The 26857-nt window shown below is 35.7% G+C and overlaps 2 protein-coding genes across 2 annotated transcripts; one reads left to right on the top strand and one right to left on the bottom strand.

The window, feature by feature from the left end:
• LOC117334173 (polyubiquitin-C) lies at positions 1-3376 on the top strand. Its single transcript, XM_033893646.1, has 2 exons — positions 1-135; positions 977-3376. The coding sequence occupies exons 1-2, from the start codon at positions 20-22 to the stop codon at positions 3036-3038; spliced, it is 2178 nt and encodes a 725-aa protein (XP_033749537.1). The 5' UTR covers positions 1-19; the 3' UTR covers positions 3039-3376.
• Positions 3377-8118: 4742 nt separating this feature from the next.
• On the bottom strand, positions 8119-26857 carry LOC117334603 (protein misato homolog 1-like). The gene is made up of 14 exons (XM_033894300.1): positions 26749-26857; positions 24768-24857; positions 23922-24034; positions 21727-21799; positions 21118-21211; positions 19318-19459; positions 18165-18282; positions 16715-16849; positions 16256-16408; positions 15452-15577; positions 14391-14572; positions 11072-11173; positions 10611-10726; positions 8119-9187 (listed from the first exon to the last, which is right to left on the bottom strand). The coding sequence occupies exons 1-14, from the start codon at positions 26824-26826 to the stop codon at positions 8976-8978; spliced, it is 1734 nt and encodes a 577-aa protein (XP_033750191.1). The 5' UTR covers positions 26827-26857; the 3' UTR covers positions 8119-8975.

Genomic DNA, 26857 nt, shown 5'->3' with positions numbered 1-26857 from the left:
ATTCGTGCAATCTAGTCACATGACTTACTGTGGTAGTGGTATATATATATCCGAGAGAACAGCGCAGAACCAGACACGAACACTGAGAGAAGAGAACAACAGAGAAAATTTGCTGAAGTTAAACACAGAACAAAGGTAAGTTAGAAACTTCATATAATATATCAGTATATACCTTTATATTCTACTTTAATATTAATATATAAATAAATAACTGCCCAACGAACACTCAAACTTGTAAGGATTCTACTGCAGCGTTAGAACTTAGGTGTTGATAAAATCTAACCCGGACGTTGTATGAAACTCATGAAATCCAGAAGTATGTCTGATCTATTTCGCCATTTCAAATATTTCATTTTATAACTGGTACATCTCTGTTAATGAAATAATCGAGTACTTTTGATGTTATCTTAGATTGATGATAACTTGTGAGTTTTTGTTTGTCGTTGGCGTTGTGCATGCGATTTCGTAGCGATTCCCGCCATGGGAACAAAATATATATATTTTGGCATTAATTTACTTTAAAAAATCATGTTTGGAATAATTGAAACCACAATTTAACTGATAATTAGTGTTTATTTTTAACAAGCAAGCTTTTCAGAGTCGTAGAAATGTACTTGTATATTATTTCAAGATGGCGGCATGTTTATGCGATATATGTACATAATGAATTGTGACGTCATTACCGGATGTTTGAATCAGCTGATGGTGGTCTCATAGGGTAGTTCCGGTACTAGGCCTAAATTCTGAGATACGACCTCTTCTTAATTTACGCGACGTCCTACTGAATCTTTTGACAACGGAAATGTTTAAATAATACCATCATTTTGTTATAATTTTGAAAAAGTAATTCGTTAGGAATTTTGTTTCATTTTTTTTTCTGGATCAATCGGTAAAAATTTGGCTGTTATTCGAGGTTGTAACAACTATTCAATTTAGATTTTATAATTAATCCAGTTATCAACATCATATTTTTCAGAACCATGCAGATCTTTGTGAAAACGCTTACTGGAAAAACCATCACCCTTGAGGTTGAGCCATCAGACTCGATCGAGAATGTGAAGGCCAAAATTCAAGACAAAGAAGGTATTCCCCCAGACCAGCAGCGTCTTATCTTTGCTGGTAAACAACTGGAAGATGGCCGTACCCTTTCCGACTACAACATCCAGAAGGAGTCCACACTCCATCTTGTGCTCCGTCTGAGAGGAGGAATGCAAATCTTTGTAAAAACCCTCACTGGGAAAACCATCACCCTTGAGGTTGAACCATCAGACTCAATTGAGAATGTGAAGGCTAAAATTCAGGACAAAGAAGGTATTCCCCCAGACCAGCAGCGTCTCATCTTTGCCGGTAAACAGCTGGAAGATGGGCGCACCCTTTCCGACTACAACATCCAGAAGGAGTCCACACTCCATCTTGTGCTCCGTCTGAGAGGAGGAATGCAAATCTTTGTGAAAACCCTCACTGGGAAAACCATCACCCTTGAGGTTGAGCCATCAGACTCCATTGAGAATGTGAAGGCTAAAATTCAGGACAAAGAAGGTATTCCCCCAGACCAGCAGCGTCTCATCTTTGCCGGTAAACAGCTGGAAGATGGGCGCACCCTTTCCGACTACAACATCCAGAAGGAGTCCACACTCCATCTTGTGCTCCGTCTGAGAGGAGGAATGCAAATCTTTGTGAAAACCCTCACTGGGAAAACCATCACCCTTGAGGTTGAGCCATCGGACTCCATTGAGAATGTGAAGGCTAAAATTCAGGACAAAGAAGGTATTCCCCCAGACCAGCAGCGTCTTATCTTTGCCGGTAAACAACTGGAAGATGGCCGTACCCTTTCCGACTACAACATCCAGAAGGAGTCCACACTCCATCTTGTGCTCCGTCTGAGAGGAGGAATGCAAATCTTTGTAAAAACCCTCACTGGGAAAACCATCACCCTTGAGGTTGAACCATCAGACTCCATTGAGAATGTGAAGGCTAAAATTCAGGACAAAGAAGGTATTCCCCCAGACCAGCAGCGTCTTATCTTTGCCGGTAAACAACTGGAAGATGGCCGTACCCTTTCCGACTACAACATCCAGAAGGAGTCCACACTCCATCTTGTGCTCCGTCTGAGAGGAGGAATGCAAATTTTTGTAAAAACCCTCACTGGGAAAACCATCACCCTTGAGGTTGAACCATCAGACTCCATTGAGAATGTGAAGGCTAAAATTCAGGACAAAGAAGGTATTCCCCCAGACCAGCAGCGTCTTATCTTTGCCGGTAAACAACTGGAAGATGGCCGTACCCTTTCCGACTACAACATCCAGAAGGAGTCCACACTCCATCTTGTGCTCCGTCTGAGAGGAGGAATGCAAATCTTTGTAAAAACTCTCACTGGGAAAACCATCACCCTTGAGGTTGAGCCATCAGACTCCATTGAGAATGTGAAGGCTAAAATTCAGGACAAAGAAGGTATTCCCCCAGACCAGCAGCGTCTTATCTTTGCCGGTAAACAACTGGAAGATGGCCGTACCCTTTCCGACTACAACATCCAGAAGGAGTCCACACTCCATCTTGTGCTCCGTCTGAGAGGAGGAATGCAAATCTTTGTAAAAACCCTCACTGGGAAAACCATCACCCTTGAGGTTGAACCATCAGACTCCATTGAGAATGTGAAGGCTAAAATTCAGGACAAAGAAGGTATTCCCCCAGACCAGCAGCGTCTTATCTTTGCTGGTAAACAGCTGGAAGATGGCCGTACCCTTTCCGACTACAACATCCAGAAGGAGTCCACACTCCATCTTGTGCTCCGTCTGAGAGGAGGAATGCAAATCTTTGTAAAAACCCTCACTGGGAAAACCATCACCCTTGAGGTTGAACCATCAGACTCCATTGAGAATGTGAAGGCTAAAATTCAGGACAAAGAAGGTATTCCCCCAGACCAGCAGCGTCTTATCTTTGCTGGTAAACAGCTGGAAGATGGCCGTACCCTTTCCGACTACAACATCCAGAAGGAGTCCACACTCCATCTTGTGCTCCGTCTGAGAGGAGGACAATAAACTGAAAATGTGTTCAAGTTTTAACTTTGACAGTTTTAGCTTTAACATTAAATGTGCTTTGATTAGATGATACAGACTGGGAATTTATTTCATTGTTCGACATTTCCAATATTGTGATGAACATTATAACATGTAATTTCCATGGAGCCAGTATTTAGGTCCTAAGCCAGTCAAGTGCACATTTCTTTTTAAAGTGTAATGGCCAAAGTGTCGGTGTTAATTGGAACAAATAATCTAATTGTGTCACTGTAATTTTGTGTTCATTAGTGAACCATTGTCTTTCTGTGATGTATGTTTTTAAGTTATATATACTGTCTTATTAAAATTGATGAAATTAATGAAGATGTTTGTGATTTGAGATTTAGTGTACGTATTTATCCTCAAATAAGCCTTCTCCCCTCAATTGTAATGTTAAATTATTTGTAAATCACTAACAAGCTTCCTACTATTTTGGATAATATATACAATTTATACCTAGTTAGTGTCGACACAAACGATAAATGATGCAACGCAGCTTTGCAAAGCGAAGTAATTCTTCAATGAAGGTTTTATTTTATCGAAATTGCTTGAGAAAGTGACTCCGATGTTTAATCCAGGAATGACCAAACTCAATTATGTGTCTGAATGAAAAATAAGATTTTTTAGGAAAGGTGGTGGATTGATAATTTAGATCGTGCTTTTATACATGATTGGATAAGATTAGACTGACCAATAATGTTGGGTCAGAATAGCTACTAGAAATATAAACATTTGCTAACACTTGCAATTGACTAGCGAAGTACAAGTAGCTTCTAAAACTAGCAAAATATAAGCTTAAATGATCGGACTTTGCAACAAATTTACAGGTCTTTGGTACGCACTGGGTAAATATGTGAAATCCAAATTTATTTGTCTCGTTGTGGGACGTGTTACTTTTTCTTCGGCAGCAATATATTGTCGTTAAGTTTCGTCTTGAATCTCCATAAACTAGCAAGGACATATAGCATTCCAATCTATGGATTACATGCATTTTAAAGAAATTGATACACAAATAGAGAGGACCATGCATAGATGTGCATGAAGCCGTTAAATTGCAAAATTTTAGTTGCCATGGTTACTGGTCACTATTCATAGGTTTTTCTTGTCCGGACAACTAAACTTGTGAACCAATTTTTACAAAACTTAATCGAAATGGTAGGGAACGTGCAGATGTGCATGCAGCTGTTTAAGGGTCATCTATATAGCAGAATAGTGTTGAATTTCAAACACGAATAAATACCTAAAGATTTGCACAAAAAATGTGATGTAATATACCAAAATGTTTGTTTGGACATGTAGCTTCTTACAATCACCAATAAATTGCTATAGATGCTACCAGTTTCTTCTATAGAGTAACTTTGTGGTAAGATGTAGCATGGAATAATTCTAAGTCACGCAAATAATAAAACCTGAAAAATAGCCAAGCTGTTATGTTCACAAGTGTCTATAGCACAGGGTATACGTAGGAGCATTTGTTTGACCGGATTTTACTGTATGTACGTATAAACACTTATTTTGTTTTGACCTTGTAATGCAAATGGCGGCTGAGAATAATATTACATAAATATGGCTAAGAGGAGGCATTTCAGTTAATAACAATACTCCTATATCGTACTTTTAAGACATCTTATCATAGTAACATGAACATTTTGAAGTCAATTTGTTAAACTGGTGAGTTTGGAGCCTTTTTCAGAAATAGGCTTATTTTACCCCAAACTCAACGGTTGAACATTTTTTCATAAAAGCAGTCTTCTTGCCACTTCAAGAATACTTTATATTGTCTAATAAGAGCATTTTTGATGTTTTAAATACCTCCTGATATGCCATATTTGTGTTATATCATTCACGACCGCCATTTGCAATTCAAGGTCAAAATAAAAACAGCGTTTATACATATAATAATGTCAAAGCTGGTCAAACCAATGCTCCTATTTTGTGCTTTAGACACTTGTGAGCAAAACGACATGGCAAGTTTGTGTAATATATGGGATACAAATGAGTTAATTATGTCCCCCTGAAACATGCATTTTTCTTACGTTTTGTTGAAATTTACAAACAGCTTAACAAATTACATGTTAACAGCAAGTCCCACGGTTTGCCATGATACATACTAAAAGTTCATCATGTTACTTCTGTGACATTGCACCATAATAGGGATTTATAGGCCTGTAAAATATCAATGTTTTGACTGGATTTGCTGTTAAGATGCCCCTTAAATTACTAATTTTTTGTTGACATGGTAACTGGTCACTATTAACAGGTTTTTATTGTCCAGACGACTCCTCCAAAATTGGTGGGCCGATTCCAATGAAACTTAACACAAATAGAGAGGACCATATGTAGATGTGCATGCAGCTGTTAAAATTCCAAAATTTTGGTTGCCATGGTTACTGTCACTATTTATAGGTTTTTCTTGTTTTGATAACTCTTCCTAAACTTGTGAACTGATTTTAACAAAACTTGATGGGAATGTTGGGGAACATGTGCAGATGTGCATGCAGCTGTTTAATTAAATTCCAAATGGTAACTGGTGACTATAAACAGGTTTTTAGCTCACCTGGACCGAAGGTCCGGTGAGCTTATGTCATAGCCCGTCGTCCGTCCGTCAACATTTGCTTCAAATGGCTACTAGTCAAAAAGTTCTTATTGGATTTTTACCAAATTTGGTCAGAAACATCCTTGGCAGAAGGGGATCAGAATTTGCATAAATGGTGGCTCTGACCCCCCAGGGGTCGGAGGGGCGGGCCCTATAGGGGAAATAGAGACAATTCCTTTAAATCTCTACTAGTCATAAAGTTATGAATGGATTTGAACCCAATTTGGTCAGAAACATCCTTGGGGGAAGGGGAACAGATTTTGCATAAATGGTGGCTCTGACCCCAAAGGAGCCAAAAGGGCGGGGCCCAATAGGGGAAATAGAGGTAATTCCTTTAAATCGCTACTTGTCATAAAGTTATGAATGGATTTGAACCCAATTTGGTCAGAGACATCCTTGGGGGAAGGGGAACAGATTTTGCATAAATGGTGGCTCTGACCCCAAAGGGGCCAAAGGGGCGGGGCCCAATAGGGGAAATAGAGGTAATTCCTTTAAATCGCTACTAGTCATAAAGTTATGAATGGATTTGAACCCAATTTGGTCAGAAACATCCTTGGGGAAAGGGGAACAGATTTTGCATAAATGGTGACTCTGACCCCCGAGGGGCCAAAGGGGTGGGGCCCAATAATGGAAATAGAGGTAATTCCTTTAAATTGCTACTAGTTATTAAGTTATCAATGGATTTTAACCCAATTTGGTCAGAGACATCCTTGGCAGAAGGGGAACAGATTTTGCATAAATGGTGACTCTGACCCCAAAGGGGCCAAAGGGGTGGGGCCCAATAGGGGAAATAGAGGTAATTCCTTTAAATCGCTACTAGTTATAAAGTTATGAATGGATTTGAACCCAATTTGGTCAGAAACATCCTTGGGGGAAGGCGAACAGATTTTGTATAATTGGTGACTCTGACCCCCCGAGGGGCCAAAAGAGTGGGGCCCAATAGGGGAAATCGAGGTAATTCCTTTAAATCGCTACTAGTCATAAAGTCATGAATGCATGCATGTTCTCAAAACAATTCTTGAGGTCTTTCAGACTTTAGAGAGTCTGGAATTCATTAATCTTTAAAGCAGTTCGGATTCCCACACTATAACCATATATAGCATTGTTAGAGATTTACAAATAAAACTAATAGAATATGAACATTATTTTGACATTTGGTCTAATCCATCCAGGTGAGCGATACAGGCCCCATGGGCCTCTTGTTATTGTCCAGACAACTCTTCCAAAACCTGTGGACTGATTTCAACAATACTTGGGGACTAAATTATCTTTCTTATGAACAACACATATTCCAGCCATTCTGAATTTCAGAAATTTGGGCATGCACAGGTTGTCTTAGTAAGCCTCTAAATAACAGTTCCAGTTGTCCATTGACTAGTGCAGATTGCAGGGGTATTAGTACGCCATCCTGGCGACAGTTTTAGTTTTTTTGGTGAACAAGATGTCAAGGGTCTTAACGGTCACCTAAGTAATAATATGTTTTAGTCATTGACCATGCCTTTCGGCCCCTAGGGGTCTGTCAGGGCCAATGTGTGCATACCATAAAAATGCCACCCCATAACGATATTTTTACCTTTTTTAATCATTTCCAATGGTGATTCAACAAATTATGCATATAATGTTATTTTCCTTGTAAAAACTAGGACATTTTAACACCACCCCAGGGGGAAACGGTCACGAATTTCAAGCACCTTTAGACCCTTTTATCTATAAAGAGTATTTAATTCTACCATATCTGGGTATTGAGATGATTTTTGAAATTTCTGTAAATTCGGCCCTTGGGGGTCAGTCAGGGCCAACATGTGCATGTACCATCAAACTGCCATCCCACACTGATAATTTCAACAAAGTTTAAATTATTTCCAATGACAGATCAACAAATGTTGCCTATATGAACTAAATTATAGTAAAGTTTACCCCCTCCCCAGGGAGAAATGTGAAATGCCAGGGTCATGAAATTCAAAATTTTGAAAAGCACCTTCAGACCTTTCAATCTATGAGAAGTACAGTATTTGTTCCTACCTTGTTCCGGTCTTAAGAAGGAAGATTTTGGAAATTTTAGTCAATTTGACACCTTTTGGGTAAGAGACCATATCAGTTACAATTTTGTAAGGCCTTTAAAAGTTGCTGCACAATTTCCTTGAAATTTGTTTCTATTTTCTTTTGCAATTAATTATCAATATATTTACACACATACCAGGTATGTTTATTAGGTAAACAAGGTGTTAATGTACTATCACTATAGTAACATGAGCTGTTTTGGAAAAAACAATCTTTTTGGAGAATTTTGGAGTTTGCCTTATAAAACTTACCATACTGACAATGGCTAGATATCATTTACTTAATGCATGAAATCCTTGTATGACTGCACTAATGTGAAAAAGGCTCGCATGCAGTTCTAAAATCTAATGCCAGAAATTTTTGTACGATATATTTTTATTTATAAACAAATAATTGAAGAAGTTGAAGGTGTCTTGGGATTTTTATTAGTTTGCAACACAAACACATGGATAGATCTAACAGACATAATTAGCTCTCACTCATTTCTAACAGACTTAGCTCTCACTCGTCTTTAGTAACAGACTTCGCTCACACTCGTCTTTAACAGACTTAGCTCTCTCTCATTTCTAACAGACTTAGCTCTCACTCATTTCTAACCGACTTCGCTCTCGCTCATTTCTAACAGACTTCACTCTCACTCAGTTCTAACAGACTTCACTCTCACTCAGTTCTATTAAACAGACAGCTCTCACTTAGTTCTACCAGTCTCGGCTCTCATTTGCACCTTGAAGCTCTGACTTGGATCTGAAACATGTTTTACTTCACTCTGTAATGTGATAGAGTGTTACATTTTATAGATAGACCTACCATAAGGACTCGACTTAAACCTCTTGTCATGAAAAAAATTCACACACCACTAAGTGAATTATTGATCAACTTTATTGCAAAACAGTGATATAATAATAAATAGTTCCAGCAGTGATCACAGGGATTACCACTATTCATTCAGATGATCTATGCTTGTTTGTCCACACAATCTGGGGATTTCTATTTTACACCCAGCCTCACTGACAAACAGTAATGGGAGTCAGAGTAATGCAAATACATCTACATGTATATAATTATCCATGCATTTGTTCAGATTTGTCAGATTGCCTGCGTACTTAGGGCCAACACTTGCTCTGTTTTTTTTAACAGATAGTTTGCCTTCCATTGATTCTGCAGCATTTAATCTCATAACAGAAAATTAACTTGTTGCCATATCATTTCTTTCCTCAGATGATACATTTGAGGATGGCCACATTTAGTTTTCACACTATTCATCAGCCCATGTCACTTGGTTGTTCATAGCAACGACGTAGATTCTCAATATCTCCCAAAATCTCTACATAGTCATCCTCCTCCATACCAGCATCTAGATAACGGTGGTGTTTACGTATGTTCAACTTGGTGGCCTCTGTGTGGAGTGTGTGAAGTAGCTGAGCAGTGTCTGATGTTATCTGTAAGCTTGTCATCACTGGTACACTCTCAACTCCTACGCAATGGAAACACAGGTTATAAAGCTAATAATATTCATAACAATCAATTTCTAATTTTTAACAAAAATTGTAGTTTTCTCCATTTAATTGAACCTCCACACAATTAAGATACAAATCATAATTTGTCGTCATATGTCTCTCGCTTTAATATTTGAAATCTCTTACAATCAACCACAGACCCAAACCCAACTATCATCGGTTGTATGCAGAACAAGTGCTTGCATGATAAGATAGTCGAAAATAAGCAATACATAATAACAAAGAAATTAATTAATTGTACATGATAACAATTATTCCTTTATCTAATAAACAATATTGTGCACAGTTACAGATAAAAACAAAGTTCATGCGTAAAATAGTCTTTGACATAGACACACGATTTACACACGGGAGTCGCAAATGACAGCATAATATTCTATGAAAACGTTACATATATTATAAGAATATAAATGTATATATTGTACTCATATTATCTATCTTTAAATCCGTTTATATTGTTCTCCAATTTAACAATATTAATCAATAAACAGTCCGGGGAAATTGATCGACCGTACGCGTGCTGATTTTGTATCAAAGGTGAAGGCCGCGGTCAGTGTTTTATCGGCTGCATAATCATGCATTGCCACAATCTTTTGAACAGAGTAAAAACATTCCGCATATCATTGTTACTATTGCATCGTCGTATTCAGAATTTAGGCATATATAGATAAATCAATGACAGACAGGTATTTTTCTTTGCATTTTTCGATGGAAGATATGTAATTTATCGTTTACCTTTTCCTTATTTTTTTCGGCGGCCTTGTGCATCAAAACAGTAAACAGAACACATCGGTTTGTAGACTAAAACGTGCACATTTTATTCTTAGTTATGTATACCTGAACGTTTTACTTCACCTGAGCACCTGTATAAACAATTGGATGATGCGTAACCGACAGCCGGAAACTAATAATAGGCTCTGTTTACACCGTTACGGGTGATCGGTCACACTCGGTCAATCAGACGAGGCCAGCAAATTTTACCTGAGACAGCATGACGCCTCGATGTTCGACACAAAAATGGAAATTTTGGTATAGTTTAGAAGGGAGGGACCACAAAATATATTCGACACAACCGCAGTATTCGATTCAACAGTGTTCGAGTCATCCGTGCTTAATTTACTAAGATAAAGAAGGGAAAAAATCGGGACCGAACGAAACGTTCGACTCATCCGATGTATTCGATTCAACCGTGTTCGACACAAGTGAGTTTTACTGTATCAGGTTTAATTTCCTAAAATGATTGAATAGTATTACATTTTGTTTTTTAGTTTAATCTGTGCTAATGTTTTCATTGGACATGAAGACAGTGAGTCAATCTATTTGTTTGATTATTGTCAAGTAAATGAACAGAAATAGATTGAAAAATTATTTCAGTAGTACCTTGCAAGTCTGGTCGATTGGTTGAAGACAGAAATCCATTTTTGTTGACATTTGGTTTAAAAACATGAGGACAAGGGGAGACAACCTTACATGGATCCTGCAAAACTTTCCCAGCACTGAAAGTATTGCATAATACAAGATTCATATAGGTCCATTATGTATTTACAACCCAATACCTGAAAAATGTTATGGTCTATTAGGGTAAGAAAAAATAAGAAACAATTTAATGTCACTTTGAAATAATTGAAGACAATTTTTATCCTTCAACCATTCATTTGAAGAGTTAGAATTTATCAATTTTCTTTCCATATCATAAACGATGACTTCTCATTTATCTTATAAATGGTATTAATGTAAGTTATAGGTTAAGTACAGCTGTATAATATAACAGATAAAACAATTCTGAGAAGAATTATTAACGACAATGTATGCATGTATAATCGCCCGAGACCGGAATATACCTGTGTGAGGTTGGGAATCTCTCCCTGAGATAGACTTGTAACACATCTTGTACATTATCACAGTTGTTGAATGGATTTGGAGATCTCTCATCCTGCACAGATCTGTAAGTAAAAAATGTTGCAGTATTGCAATTTAATGCTAATGTCTTAGAATCTGGGTGGGTGCTCGCAAATAAAACCCAACCCCACCTTCCCTTTTTTCACTTCTCTATCAGTAATAGGAAACATGATAGAATATTAAACACAGCAATTACTTAGTTGGGTAAATAAGAAATAAGTATGAAATCATTTGCTCATTTTCGATTATTAAGGGCTATTCCAGTAAAATATCTACCCAATGGGAAGACTTTCAGTTTTTCAAGCAGGAACTATCGTAAGAATTGGGCACAATAACAGAATGCTTTCTTTTCCCCTGTGGGATATACTGTAGGTACATTTTAATGAAATAACCCTTTATAAGTCCTACAGGTTCATTGATAGTAATAAAGGGACATTTTCTGGTTGCTTACAAAAGACATTATCATTACCTGTATATGCATTCATGAATGAGTAAGGAATGATCAATAACTTATCAGATATTGACAGTCGATGATCATGAAAACATAACAAGACATATATTGTTCTTAATTGGAAGCTTAACACTTGACAACACAATACAGGTAGGATTTTAATAAAGCATAGACTTCAATTCATTATAAAGAGGTTAAATAATAACAATGTGTTATTACCTAAATTTCCTTAACTCAACAGGTGATACGAATAACAGGGTCTTCTAATAACAGGTGTTATGATACGAATAACGGGGTCTTCTAATAACAGGTGTAATGATACCAATAACAGGGTCTTCTAATAACAGGTGTTATGATACCAATAACAGGGTCTTCTAATAACAGGTGTTATGATACCAATAACAGGGTCTTCTAATAACAGGTGTTATGATAACAATAACAGGGTCTTCTTATTACAGGTGTTATGATACCAATAACAGGGTCGTCTAATAACATGTGTTATGATACCAATAGCAGGGTCTAATAACATGTGTTATGATACCAATAACAGGGTCTTTTAAAAACAGGTGTTATGATACCAATAACAGGGTCTTCTAATAACAGGTGTTATGATACCAATAACAGGGTCTTCTAATAACAGGTGTTATGATAACAATAACAGGGTCTTCTAATACCAGGTGTTATGATACCAATAACAGGGTCTTCTAATAACAGGTGTTATGATACCAATAACAGATTCTTCTAATAACAGGTGTTATGCTACCAATAACAGGGCCTTCTAATAACAGTTGTTATGATACCAATAACAGGGCCTTCTAATACCAAGTGTTATGATACCAATAACAGGATATTTTAATAACAGGGGTTATGATATCAATAACAGGGTCTTCAAATAACAGGTGTTATGATACCAATAACAGGGTCTTTTTATACCAGGTGTTATGATACCAATAGCAGGGTCTTCTAATAACAGGTGTTATGATACCATTAACAGGGCCTTCTAATACCAGGTGTTATGATACCAATAATAGGATATTCTAATAGCAGGTGTTATGATACCAATAACTGGGTCTTCTATTAACAGGGTTTATGATACCAATAACAGGGTCTTCTAATAACAGGTGTTATGATACCAATAATAACAGGTGTTATGATACTAATAACAGCGTCTTTTTATAACAGGTGTCATGCTACCAATAACAGGGTCTTCTAATAACAGGTGCTATGATACCAATAACAGGGCCTTCTTAGAACAGGTGTTATGATACCAATAACATGATATTTTAATAACAGGTGTTATGATACCAATCACAGGGTCTTTTAATAACAGGTGTTATGATACCAATAACAGGGTCTTTTTATAACAGGTGTTATGTTACCAATAACAGGGTCTTCTAATAACAGGTGTTTTGATACCAATAACAGGGTCTTCTAATAACAGGTGCTATGATACCAATAACAGGGCCTTCTTAGAACAAGTGCTATGATACCAATAACAGGGCCTTCTTAGAACAGGTGTTATGATACCAATAACATGATATTTTAATAACAGGTCTTATGATACCAATCACAGGGTCTTTTAATAACAGGTGTTATGATACCAATAATAACAGGTGTTATGAAACCAATAACAGGGTCTTCTAATAACAGGTGTTATGATACCATTAACAGGGCCTTCTAATACCAGGTGTTATGATACCAATAATAGGGTCTTTTTATAACAGGTGTTATGATACCAATGACAGGGTCTTTTAGTACAGCGGTAACAGGTGTTATGATATCAATGACAGGGTCTTTTTATAACAGGTGTTATGTTACCAATAACAGGGTCTTCTAATAGCAGGTGCTATGATACCAATAACAGGGCCTTCTTATAACAGGTGTTATGATACCAATAACATTATATTTTAATAACAGGTGTTATGATACCAATAATAACAGGTGTTATGATACCAATAACAGGGTCTTCTAATAACAGGTGTTATGATACCATTAACAGGGCCTTCTAATACCAGGTGTTATGATACCAATAACAGGGTCTTCTATTAACAGGTGTTATGATACCATTGACAGGGCCTTCTAATATCAGGTGTTATGATACCAATAATAGGATATTCTAATAGCAGGTGTTATGATACCAATAACAGGGTCCTCCAATAACAGGTGTTATGAAACCAATAATAACAGGTGTTATGATACCAATAATAACAGGGTCTTTTTATAACAGGTGTTATGACACCAATGACAGGGTCTTTTAGTACCATGGTAACAAATATTATGATACCAATCACAGGGTCTTTTAATAACAGGTGTTATGATACCAATAACATGGTCTTCTAATTAATAACAGGTGTTATGATACCAATTAGAACAGGTGTTATGATACCAATGATAACAGGTGTTATACCAATAATAACAGGTGTCATGATATCAATAATAGCAGGTGTTATGATACCAATAATAACAAGTGTTATGATACCAATAACAGGGTCTTTTTAAAACATGTGTTATGATACCAATAATAACAGGTGTTTTGATACCAATGATAACAGGTGTTATGATACCAATGATAACAGGTGTTATGATACCAATGATAACAGGTGTTATGATACCAATGATAACAGGTGTTATACCAATAATAACAGGTGTCATGATACCAATAATAACAGGTGCTTTCATCACCTGAATACTGCGTTATGTACATGTAGTATGGTACATGGGGGATGATCCATATCCTACATAAGAAAAGTAACAACACTCCGACTAAAGCAAGGTTCTATTATTACTAATAGATATCACAGGATTCAAACCTTTTGGTGATTTTGTTTGGGATGCCTCGTATTACAGTTGACTGCATCATGGGGCTGACAGTGTTTTTCACATGAGGAGTCAGAGAAACCCAGGGAAGCTCATCACCAAGAGACATCAGGGAGTCAACCAAGAATTGGTCTTCATCAATTGGAAACGGAAAACTCGAGCTCACAGACGCTACCTATCATACAAAATTATACATATATTTTGAAAACCACATAATATTAGCAGCCAACAGTCTGAAATGCCTATTTCTTACATTATTGGTATGATATAGTGTCATATCTTACAGTCATGTAATAAATTTTGTAATGAACATGTGCAATAATACAATTGTGACGTCTTAAATACACAAATATGCGACATCGTGATGACATCACATGATTGTTTTGCTGGTGTAAAACTTTTCATTTGAGTAAAAGTCTTATGAAGAAATCAGTTTTTTCTCTCTCATTAATACGACTGATGTGATAAATACAATCTTACACTTGCATCAATGGAATATCAAATTTAATGTAAATGTTGTCATGGCAACATTCCTAACACAGTAACATGTAAGCTGTCATGGCAACATTACTAACACAGTAACATGTAAGCTGTCATGGCAACATTCCTAACACAGTAACATGTAAGCTGTCATGGCAACATTCCTAACACAGTAACATGTAAGCTGTCATGGCAACATTACTAACACAGTAACATGTTGACATTGTCATGGCAACATTACTAACACAGTAACATGTTGACATTGTCATGGTAACATTACTTATAGTGAAATGTTAATATTGTCATGGTAACATTACTTACATAGTGACATGTTAATATTGTCATGGTAACATTATTATAACGTGACATGTTAATATTGTCATGGCAACATTACTAACAGTGACATGTTAATATTGTCATGGTAACATTACTAACATAGTGACATGTTAATATTGTCATGGCAACATTACTAACAGTGACATGTTAATATTGTCATGGTAACATTACTAACAGTGACATGTTAATATTGTCATGGCAACATTACTTACATAGTGACACGATGTCAAGTATTTACCTTTCTGCCCAGAGAATGAAAGGTGTCTGTCAGGTCACGCATGTGTAGAAGAGCAGGTTGTCTGTAAGGAGAGGTAACTGAGTCCAAAGTGGCAGCCAGGATGGCACTGGTGTGGTAGTCTATTGACTGCAACACATATTTAACCATAATATCACACTGACAATGAGTTATCATGAGAGGCTGAAAAATCACAAAATCAAAAGTTTCATACTTTACACTATTACTACCATCTAAAAGTTTCAGTGTCTTTTTTTAGTTTTTAAATCTAAAGTGGACAAATGATTAACTGGATACTGAAGAAATTCTGTTGTGGTCCAACTCTCTATATATAATTATGATTTTGTAAGTATTTTAATTCTTTATTCATTGGTGTTTATTAGCTATATTTCTATATCAGATTTATACATTTTGTAGAGAAGTAGTATCCATGTTGTTGGCGATTTAGTACCTTTAACAATTATAAAGTGAAGAGAGAACCTTTTCAGAATAAAAGGTAATGTGAATTTGGTAATACAATGCTGTGGTCTTAGCAAGAACCAAAACTGCTAAGGGGTTCTAAGATAGTACAGTGATGTTGATCAGGACAGGGCACACTGTGTCCCATTCAAATGGGCCAAATGTGACCTTTACCGCTTTAATCCTGATCGAAGATCACTAGAATTGGCTAGTTGTAAAATACGATGTTGTGATACTATAATGTAAATTTGATCTGTTGAAGGGTTCTCAAGATATGTCTTTGGATTAACATAAAATGGCATGGACATAAACAATATAAAGAGTGAAATGTTCGCTCTAGTGACCTACCTTATACTGTAAATGTGGTAATTGTACTGCTGGGCCTATTGTTTTCCATAGACTGTTAGCCAGACACATTGGCACAAGTAACGAACTGTTGCTCCAACATTTACTCAAGCTAATGGCAGAGTTTAAGATTCTATTGGCACGATTTTGTGGTGTCTGAAATCAATGATAATTAATGATTAATTAGAATATACAAAACTTCTATGTGAAATTATTAAACAAGTTTTTTACATTACACAAGTTAGGCAGCCTTATTTTTAAACTGAAGACTCTGTAAAATTCATATAATGGTTAACTTCTAGTTTGAAGATAATTGGATACACAATGAATATTGGTCTAAATGTTTCTAAAAATGTCCTGACTTAACTCATTCCTGACTATATATATATTGTATAACAAATGATATTACAGACAGAATATCTGATATATCTCAATGGTGTGTTGAGTATAGGATCTACTTACATTATCAGGGAGGTTGTTTGGTGCGAGAGCAAAAGTGAAAATGCCTTTGGAGGAATACTCATCTTCTAGGTGTTGTAGGATATTGGAACCCAAACCACCGAAGCCATCAAATGCGTCCAGTAAAACCTGAAACCCCTGAAATAAACAACACAAAATGATACAGGAATTACCTGGTTACATAACATCCTGAAAGGCTCTTCAGATCACATGGAAGGGCACATCACATGGCACATTGGTGGAAAGAAGACCCCACCCACTTCCCCATATGAAAGAAGACCCCACCCCCTTCCCCATATGAAAGAAGACCCCCCCCCCCCCCCCCCCCCCCCCCCTTCCCCATATGAAATCTAAGAAATCTCAGAAGAATTTTCTGTAATTCATGAAATAGCATTTTTTTCTGAATCAGACTCAAAATCAACGGGAACTAAGGGAAACCTATACATGTATATGATGTTAGAAACAAGGTAAGCCTACATACAAAATATAAGAGAGATCTAAGAAGAACTTAGTAGAAATATTAATACTAAACTTCAACTGTCAGCCATGTTGTTTCTTGGATCAGACTAAAAATCAAATAAGCACAACTAGGGACCAAGGGAAATCTAAAATGCACTCATGAAGTTTAATAAAAATCCTTCCAGTGGACACCATACTGCAGGTGTTATGATTCCACACTCTTGTATGCGAACATAACCTTTGAATTATCGAGGATGACTGATGCCTTACTCGCAATGACATTTTGAAATATGATGGCAAGTTGGTTACTATATTCAATGTTACATACTGAAACAAATACATAACTGTAGCAATATATAGCCTTTGTCAAAATACTGTACCCCCCCCCCCCCCCCCCCCCCCCATTTCAGTTGATAGCAATAGACTCAGAAATCTTGTTTAGAATCATGCTGCAGTCTAAAAACAAATGTGTAATTAAAGCCACCTGTATAGCTAGCTAGGTGAATGTCACACAAGTTTTATTTTCAATTTTCAGCAAAAAAATAGGGAGCACCTGTTGAAAACAGAACAAAAAAGACATAGTCATTCAGATCCCCTGCCCAGGGAACCATGCAGTCACAGGCATGGTATCTCACTTGGACAGGTAACCACTCAACTGGTGTACCCATGTGTAATGTTTAATGAAGTTCATGTAAATGGTTTTAGAAATGCTGTATTTAGGAAACACTTGAATATGTGAATTGGACTATCTGTTTCCATTGTAAACAAAGAAATATCCCAACTGGAATGTCCTCCATAGCAAAGGGCACTACTAGCTCACTTGATAGATGTGACTGTAAAGTTATCTTGAACAGTTTTGGAGATATGATCCGGAAATATCCCCGGACAGATGGAGCCTGTGTATATACCTAGCCAAACTTTGTTGGGTGGGGGATAATTACAGGTACCCCAGGTGTATAAAAATAATTTTCCCATGAGTATACATTCAAGTTACCTGTAAATGGTCACACTCCTCAATAAAAAAGTGTAGTCTGTCCTCAATGTCTGTTCTTGTCTCATAGTTCAACATCACTTCCTGTCCACACCCGTAAATGTCGAATGGCTGCAGGTCACTAAGATTATCGAGATGAATTATAAATATTATAGAAGTATATATGTATGTGAGAAGGATGTCAGCTGACACATTAGATAGAAAAAACAATGTAAAATTTAATGTGCATGAAATTGAATGTTTTAATTTTAACAGAAGTCAGACCAAATATGGAAGAAAGATATTTATTGGGTATCAGATATGCAGCACCAGATTTTTTTTTGTGGGAAATCTTTACTATGTAGAAATTTGGAAAGAAATATTTTTCAACCATTTCCTTAAATCATTTAACCACTACAGTAATTCCACTATTAAGGCTATTATTTAAGAGTTAAATCTTCGGATAGACTATTTACAGTCACAAAACCACCAATTAATTTCCCCTATATTGTTACATTCAGATTTAAATACTATGTTTTTACTATAATGTGTTCAATACTTTTGTAACTTGAACACTGACTTGTCAAAAATAGTCTACAATAGAGTAAATTAAACCGGAGATTAACCCAAATGTTAAATTGATATTACTGCTTACCAGTCACCAGTATATACTCCAAAAATAAAAACTAATATATAAACCAGCAATTGAGAAAAGGGCTCTTATAAGGACATAAATGAAAATGGAGAAAACAAGAAATTTTGTGACTTTATAATTAATTGACAATTTCGTGTTTTTTTTCCATTGACAATGACATGTCACTTCATTGTTTTGATGGGCAAAAGAATTTATTTTTCCAAAAAAAAAGAGATTTTGTTATACAATGTACATATTGTTCATATTATGAAACTTTAGTGAACTTATCACTTGAGGGGTTCAGGAAATACAAATTTTTTATTTCAAACATTGTCAAATGTGACTTTTTATTTTTATGAACCATGACCAATTGATCATTTCAGAAATCTTGGCTTTCTGGATACTGAGACAATCTCTGTTAACAATAGTATGATGGACATACAGCCAGATGAATGAACTGGCAGACAGTTATTAATATAGGGCACCCACAATACCATGCAGGCGCCTAATTATTCAATAACAGTAAACTGAACAGTGACCTACCTCTTGTGACGGTACTGTTCTACAATGTGAATGGACTTTGGGTGAAGATACGTCCTCAGGTAGTCCGACCATACATCCACAGACTCATCAAGGTCGTAGAATTTACTACCCATTACAGCATCACCTGATTTTTGTTTCTTTTCTGTGTGTCAATTATAAAGAAATCAAATACAGGTTTCTGTTCAGTTACAGAACACAAAAAATATTTTGATTATAAGCTACTGAGTTTTATTACATTTTTAGTGGTATATAATCAGTATCACCTACCTTAAGTGGTTAAATATTTGGTCATTGTCTTCAAAATCATGGGTGAAGGGATGTTTTAAAGGATCACTAAGTAAGAAGGCCTCATATATTAAATATTATTGTATAGTTATCACACTAATGTATGTAATACTATGTAGATGTAAAGCTACATGAATCAAGTAAATGTATAACAGTTAAAATTCTTATTTTTAAGATTAAGAGAATTGTGTCTTTAGAGCAAGAACAAGAGGCCCAGTAGGCCTGTATTGCTCACCTGCTACAAATGTAACTTTTAAAGTTGATCTGGGTGCACGTGCTATTCTGAATACCTGTTCTTTCTTATATGAGAGAATTCTAGTTTTATTCAAAAGTTTTGTAGACTTCATCCCATTGTGTTATATCTTATACTGTCCCCTATCTCCATTTCATGATCGTGTTATATCTTATACTGTCCCCTATCTCCATTTCATGATCGTGTTATATCTTATACTGTCCCCTTTCTCCATTTCATGATCGTGTTATATCTTATACTGTCCCCTATCTCCATTTCATGACCACAGGCCTTCTGGATTTTCTGCATTTGACCTTTGTGATCTAGCTAGAAAGAAGATCAAGGTCAATTTGATCCCATTATATACTTTACTAATGGCCAATATCCTGAGCCTAAGCCTCTTGGTTAATCAAAATAAGAAAAAATTGTTTAACAAATTTTAACACATTAGACACAAAAATTGGTCAAGGTCATTTATTGAAACACACTTAGCAGCAATTCATCCCAGTTTGCTACTAGTCCAATAGTAAGACCTTGGGCCTCTTGGTTATGAGAAGTCATTTAAAGATTTTAACATGTTTGACCACCTATTAAGTACATCAACAACATGATTTATTAACATGGTAACTCCTCAACCAGGCACACTAATAGCCCAATATCATGACCCCGCGCCTCTTAGTAATGGAGAAGACATTGTCTACAGGAAAAGTTGATACTGAAATGATGGACAGACAATGGATGCTGCACCACAGCATAATCATTGTTAAATTATTATATAGTTGTAACAGAACGCATGATTTATTAGATTTAAATCACTGCCTCCATTAGGGATCAAGTCTGGGACCTCTGGCTTAGTAGTCTTATGCTCAACCGATCAAGCTACAGAGAAGATCTCTCTAGCCGAGTGGTATATTGCGGCTAGTATTTACCAGGGTTACAAGGCAAGAATCTGGCAGAACTATTTTAGATATTTATCTCTACAAGTAATATAATGCTGCATCATTTTTCTTGGTTCAATTTTTGAAGTGTATGATTAACAGTAAAAGATAGCATTAATATAAATGCTGCCATACAGCACTGCCTAATGTGTAGATATACATGTATGTCATACATTGCTGTGTATTTTTGGCCCCCCATTGCAGATTTTTTTTTCATGTTCAAGTTTCATGAGCCAGTATAAATTGAAACTTGGAATTGCGCATTAAGTATGAAAACAGATAAAAACCTGATTGTTGCAGTAAACAAACGACCATGACTCTCCACCTTTGACATGACCAACTAACCTTTGACCTCATTTCCTGCGTCCTTAATCTCCACATCATCAATGGATTCTTGACTGTTATTGCTTCCTGCACTGTCTCGCATATACCCTTGTTCCTGTCACAGAAATGACAAGCAGGGTATACCTTTTAAAATATGAAATCACTATCAACAGCGATGTACAATTAGTCACACCAGTGGTTCAGACATATGTTATAACATCACAGATAGACAGCAAATATCAAAAAAGATTCATTACCTTTAAAACTGCTCATCAATGGGCACACATAGGAGAATGTACCAGTACATGTGTTATAATTGAAATTCTTCATTCAAATATTTACTGAGGAAATTAAGCCAAAATTGTTGAAGATAGTATATCTATAAACTATAAGGTAAACTTGAATAACTTTAAAACTGGAAATATTTGTGATGTGAAAATTTTCATTTACCCTGGGTATTTTGCGATCATAATCTCCACAAAAAAACCCACATGTGAACATATCAATATGTGAAAATACTTAAATGCAAATATTTCCACCAAATAAACTACTAAAATATACATAATTTATATGCCCAATGACATTGCAGAGCAAACATATATTTTCAGCATGACTGATCAAGCCACCAACCTCTTTCTCCAAGTCTACTAGGTAGGTGTTTTTCTTCGGACCATCTTCCTGATGAAGTGTGACGTCCCCAGTCCTTTAACAGTAATGTATGAAAATTAGTACATGTACTTACAATGAAACACTGATAAGTATAAAGTAAAGTGTATATATTAGGTGATTGACAGTAGGTATCTGATAATAAGCCAGAAATCAGAAATTATAGATTGCACATTTTTGGTTCTATTATTGCCATTCATTGGTCATGTATTACCAAACTCATCCCCTTCCAAACACCACACACACACACAAATGACAGGTATTTCAGTGTATCTTTAGATGCTATTTTTGCTCTCCAATGTTTAATTAATGGGACACTTAGAAAACGGAAAAGGTTGTACTGTTGTTTTATCGACTATAAAAAGGCATTTGATTATATAAGTAGACAAAATCTTTGGTTTAAATTGATTAAGGAGGGTATTGAAGGTAAAATGCTGAAGATTATTAGAAGTCTATATGATAATGTAAGATGCTGTATAAAGCATAATGGTCTCTCAGACTTCTACGAAGTGAATTGTGGATTATTCCAAGGGGAAATATTGTGACCTCTGCTTTTTACACTGTTCATAAATGACCTAGAAATCAATTTTATCAATGATAATTGTAAATCAATAGAAATAAGAACAATTAATATATTTTTACTCATGTATGCAGACGATACGGTGCTGGTGTCCGAATTTCCTGAAGAATTACAAAGCATGCTGAACTTGTTACAAAATTATACAAGGAAATAGAGCTTAACTGTTAATATTAATAAAACCAAAATAGTGGTATTTAGAAACGGGGACAATATTAGGAATAATGAGAAATGGTTTTACAATAATGAAGAAATCGAAATAGTGAACAAATTCAATTATCTTGGGCTAATGATGAATTATAACGGGAAATTTTTCAAGACACAAAAGAAAACTGCCGAACAAGGAAACAAGGCTCTATTTGCTATGTCTAATGTTTGTAAACGTAATTATTTTAATATAGAAACCTCATTGGCAGTCTTCAATACATATGCTAGTAGTATATTAAATTATGGGTGTGAAATATGGGGTTTTCACAAAGCTCCAGACATTGAAAAGATCCATATCGGTTTCTTGAAAAGACTATTAGGTGTAAGGAAAAATACTACAAATGCAATGGTTTATTTTGAATTTGGTAGAGTCCCATTGTTAATAGTTAGAAAAATTAGAATATTCTCCTATTGGATGAAGCTCAAAAATACTAATAATTGCATTTTAAAGGAGTGTCTTGAAGATATGGTAGCGAATAATGATAACTGGATAGTAAATTTAAGACAGGAGTTAGACAAAATTGGAATCGGATACATATTCAATTTACCCACAGTTCAGAAGGTTGATTTAGAGATTTTTAAGTTAAGGTTAAAAGATATGTTCCAGCAAGAATGTTTAACAATAGTAAATAATTCTTCTAAAGGAAATTTGTATAAATATTTAACTATGTGTTTCTGTTTGCAACCATATTTACATAAACCCATTAATACTAGATGTTTGAGAAATATTGCCACAATACGATTATCGGCCCATGATTTGCTTATTGAAAGAGGGAGATATAGAATTACAGAGAAATGAACGAATATGCACATTATGTAATAATAACGACATAGAAGATGAATTTCATTTCATAATTAAATGTAATTTTTATAGTGATATTAGATACAAATATTTGAAACCATATTACAGAAGGAACCCGAGTATGTTCAAGTTTGTTCAGTTATTAACTACAGAAAATGTAAAAGAATTGTGTAGGTTAGGGAAATATATCGGTCTAGCCCTTGAAAGAAGAAAGTCAAATTTGATTTAAGACCAGATGTATTTTTTGTACTCTCACTCTATCTCATATGTGTATATTGGGTTTGTATGTGGCTGGGGAGGGGTAGGGGATACATGTGAGATTGTATGTATGGTGAGTATGGGCATAATCTGATTGAAGTTATGTGTAATTAAGTTTTCAACAAACACACTAATTACATCTAATTTCAAATAAATTGAATGGGCGAAAGGCGTATGGTGAAAGTTGTGTGCCAGGTAGATACTTGTGCTGTTATGTTTGCCTTTGTATATATATAATGTATCATGTCTTGTGTTATTGTGATAAGTTGTAAAACTTAAGCAAATAAAGAATCTGAATCTGTATCTTGTGATTACCATTGGATTTCCTCCTGGTTTCTGTAGTCGTAGAGATTGCCTTCCTGTTTCAGGGTGTTCAGACTGCCCTTCAGATCAAATGCAACAAGTCTCGGTGTGTATGTCACCTCTCCCTACACATAAAGCATACACACATGATGTAATGGTATTGTAATGTTATTACAAAGAAAAGGTGAAACAGGCTCTTTCTACATGTATATCAGTTATTTAAGCATTGAACTGCTTCCAAATGAAAGCAGTTCAATGCTTATATTTACAATTTTTTTTATATAGATTATATAGATTTTTAAAGACTATATCCAGGAATTTTGCTCCGACGATGAATGAACAAATTATTATCGTCAAAGACGAAACAGCCTTTTCAACAGCCATCTTTTGTTATCGCCGACGTGACATTTATGACATCACTATATTAATGACGTCATAATAAAGATTTGGAAGTTATGGACTCATAACTTCCAAGTGAGCTTGGTAAAGTTATATAGTGGGGCTGCAGTGTAAATGTAAATATAGTTCTATGTCTATATCAGAAGATCAATGAAAACATAATTCAGCAATACCATTTTTATGCATGTACATGTATTATGATGGTTCATTAGGTAACAGAATTATAAATGTATTTCTTAATAATATGTAATTACCAATAAAAATAAACATACTAACGAACACTTAGCAAAAACATTCTGTAAATGCTATGTAGATAGTTTATATGGAAAATATTTATATTATATACATGTTCAATGCACATTATCTTCCAACATTAATCATCCCTCATCATGGAATAGTCAGGTACTATAAATTGTTAATGGAGAAACACCTCCGAATTTTTGTATTTAGAAGACTTACCCTAAGATTTTTCCCTTCTCGAAATAGTATGTCATGGTCTATATCTTTCTGTGCTGGTGCCAATTTTGGATCATAGATAAAAGATGACTCCTGAAAATTAACAAAAATCCACTAATGCTGCATAATCTCATTTTAAAACATTAAACAACATACCTTACATGTATTATATTGTATGTACGTAAAGTTACTCAGCAGTTACAGAGTAAAGAATTTAGTAAGGTGTAAGGAAATAGCAATATTGGTTAACTAGAGGACAGGAGGATGTTCCAATCTTTGATTGTCCGAGGAAAGAAGGATTCCTTCCTAACAGACGTCCTACATGAGATGGTTTGGACAGAAGTTAAATTACTATGCCTGATTTGTCTGTATATATTTGAGAGTTAGGTGTTTAGTGGTAATGGCAACTCTTTTTATGATAGATTTTATACAGCTTGGTCAACCTCACATCATTTCTGTGATCAGTAAGGCTGCACCATATCAGATGTTTCTACATGTTGCTATAAAGCTGGAGGTGCACATATTATAGCAGTTGGCAATGAAACAGGCAGCCCTGCACTGTTCGGTATCTAAATTATCTACATGTGTCGGAGGAGTGGAAAAATGCACAGCCAGATTGGGGTTTGAACCCAGAACCTCCAAACACTAGCTGGATGCTCTACCAATTCAGCTACCTGATCGCTGATAATCGACCAGTTCTGACACTCTTCCCTCCCTTTTGAAGTCTTCTACCCCGAAAACCTAACTCACAACCCAGGTTCGGTAATCTCCTTGTCAATTATTCACCTCACTTGAAACAAGGTTTGGTCACAGGCACTGAATCATAATGTAAGAGAAGTGGGAAAATGCACTGCCAGATCAGGGTACGAACTAAGGACCTCTGAACACTTGCCGGTTGCACATGCTTTACCAATTGAGCTCGCAGATGATCGATCTTTGATGCTGAAAGATGCAACTTTGACATTGCACCTCTAGAACCCTAGCGTGGAATTGGTGTTTTCAGATAATTTTTTCCATATGGGTACAGTTGTATTCCACTTTAATTGGAGGTGATGGTGGTCCCAGATTAAGTCTCATGACCATGAAGTATGTATGGATGGCAGAATGTTACTAGAGACAGAATTGGTCAGAAATCTAGTTAGAGGGCTTTTCCAGGATGGAATAGGTTTGATTTAGTGTGTTTAACTTTGTTTCAACAGCAAAGGTTTGATGATGAAAAGCCATTTTCCATTTAGTACCCCATAGGGCTAATTTATTAAGATATATTTGCAGGGTTAACTTATGATATATTCCCAGTTGTGATTGATTTGATTTAAAATGAATAAGATAATCTAGCCAAAAATTACATACATTTTTTGTGGACATCCTAGAATATGAAATAGTACTGGACATGATCCATACAGTAGGTACTTGTGGACAGTAGAGTGATTTTTCATTAAGTATGGCGAGTAAGACATGGTTAAATCGTTTGATAGCAATCAGATACTATTTTTTTTAAAGTTATAATGATAACAATCCATGAAGTGGCATTTAAAATTATTGTTAAGACCATTTCGTGGATTCTTATAATTATAAACTTTTTAAAGTGAAGTATCTCATTGCTATAAAACGATTTATCTTTGTACTATTCAACACATCCAAATGGCATCCACACTCCTGTCCAACAGAATATAGGCCTACATAATCTGTCAATTTTATAAACAAACTCTTCTACTTTTAGCAATAATATTGTCCGTTTGTAATATTACAGGCGACGACAATGATATCTTAAAGAATAAAGACAGACAGCTGAAATATTATCATCGTGAAAGCAATTGTTTGATAATGGTAACTATAAATATGCTAACAAACTCAACTGCTCATGGTCATCTTGTCATCATTATTGATCATGTCATGATGTAATGGTAACGTTTCATTATCAGGGCTATCGTTTGCACTTTCCATTGAGTAAATTTGATACGCAGATGAAAATATCGTCTTTCACCTGAATATTCCACCAATGGGCCCCAACAAAGTTACTGTAGTGTCCTATTTGTAGAGTTACAACTTCCCTCGTGGCCATGATAAATGCAGCTGATGGTTTTGTTTTGTGT

The sequence above is a fragment of the Pecten maximus genome, chromosome 9 (assembly GCF_902652985.1).
Source record: "Pecten maximus chromosome 9, xPecMax1.1, whole genome shotgun sequence".
NCBI lineage: Eukaryota > Metazoa > Mollusca > Bivalvia > Pectinida > Pectinidae > Pecten > Pecten maximus.
This window is presented reverse-complemented; position numbering and strand designations above follow the sequence as displayed.

Excerpts from the sequence above, each read along its gene's own strand:
- LOC117334603 (XM_033894300.1), bottom strand. The coding sequence starts at position 26,826 with ATGGCCACGAGGGAAGTTGTAACTCTACAAATAGGACACTACAGTAAC. Across the intron at positions 16,850-18,164 it reads AGGAGTGTGACCATTTACAG|GGGTTTCAGGTTTTACTGGA; the intron begins GTAACTTGAATG and ends TGTTTATTTCAG. Across the intron at positions 16,409-16,714 it reads CAAACAACCTCCCTGATAAT|ACACCACAAAATCGTGCCAA; the intron begins GTAAGTAGATCC and ends CATTGATTTCAG.
- LOC117334173 (XM_033893646.1), top strand. The coding sequence starts at position 20 with ATGACTTACTGTGGTAGTGGTATATATATATCCGAGAGAACAGCGCAG. Across the intron at positions 136-976 it reads AAGTTAAACACAGAACAAAG|AACCATGCAGATCTTTGTGA; the intron begins GTAAGTTAGAAA and ends CATATTTTTCAG.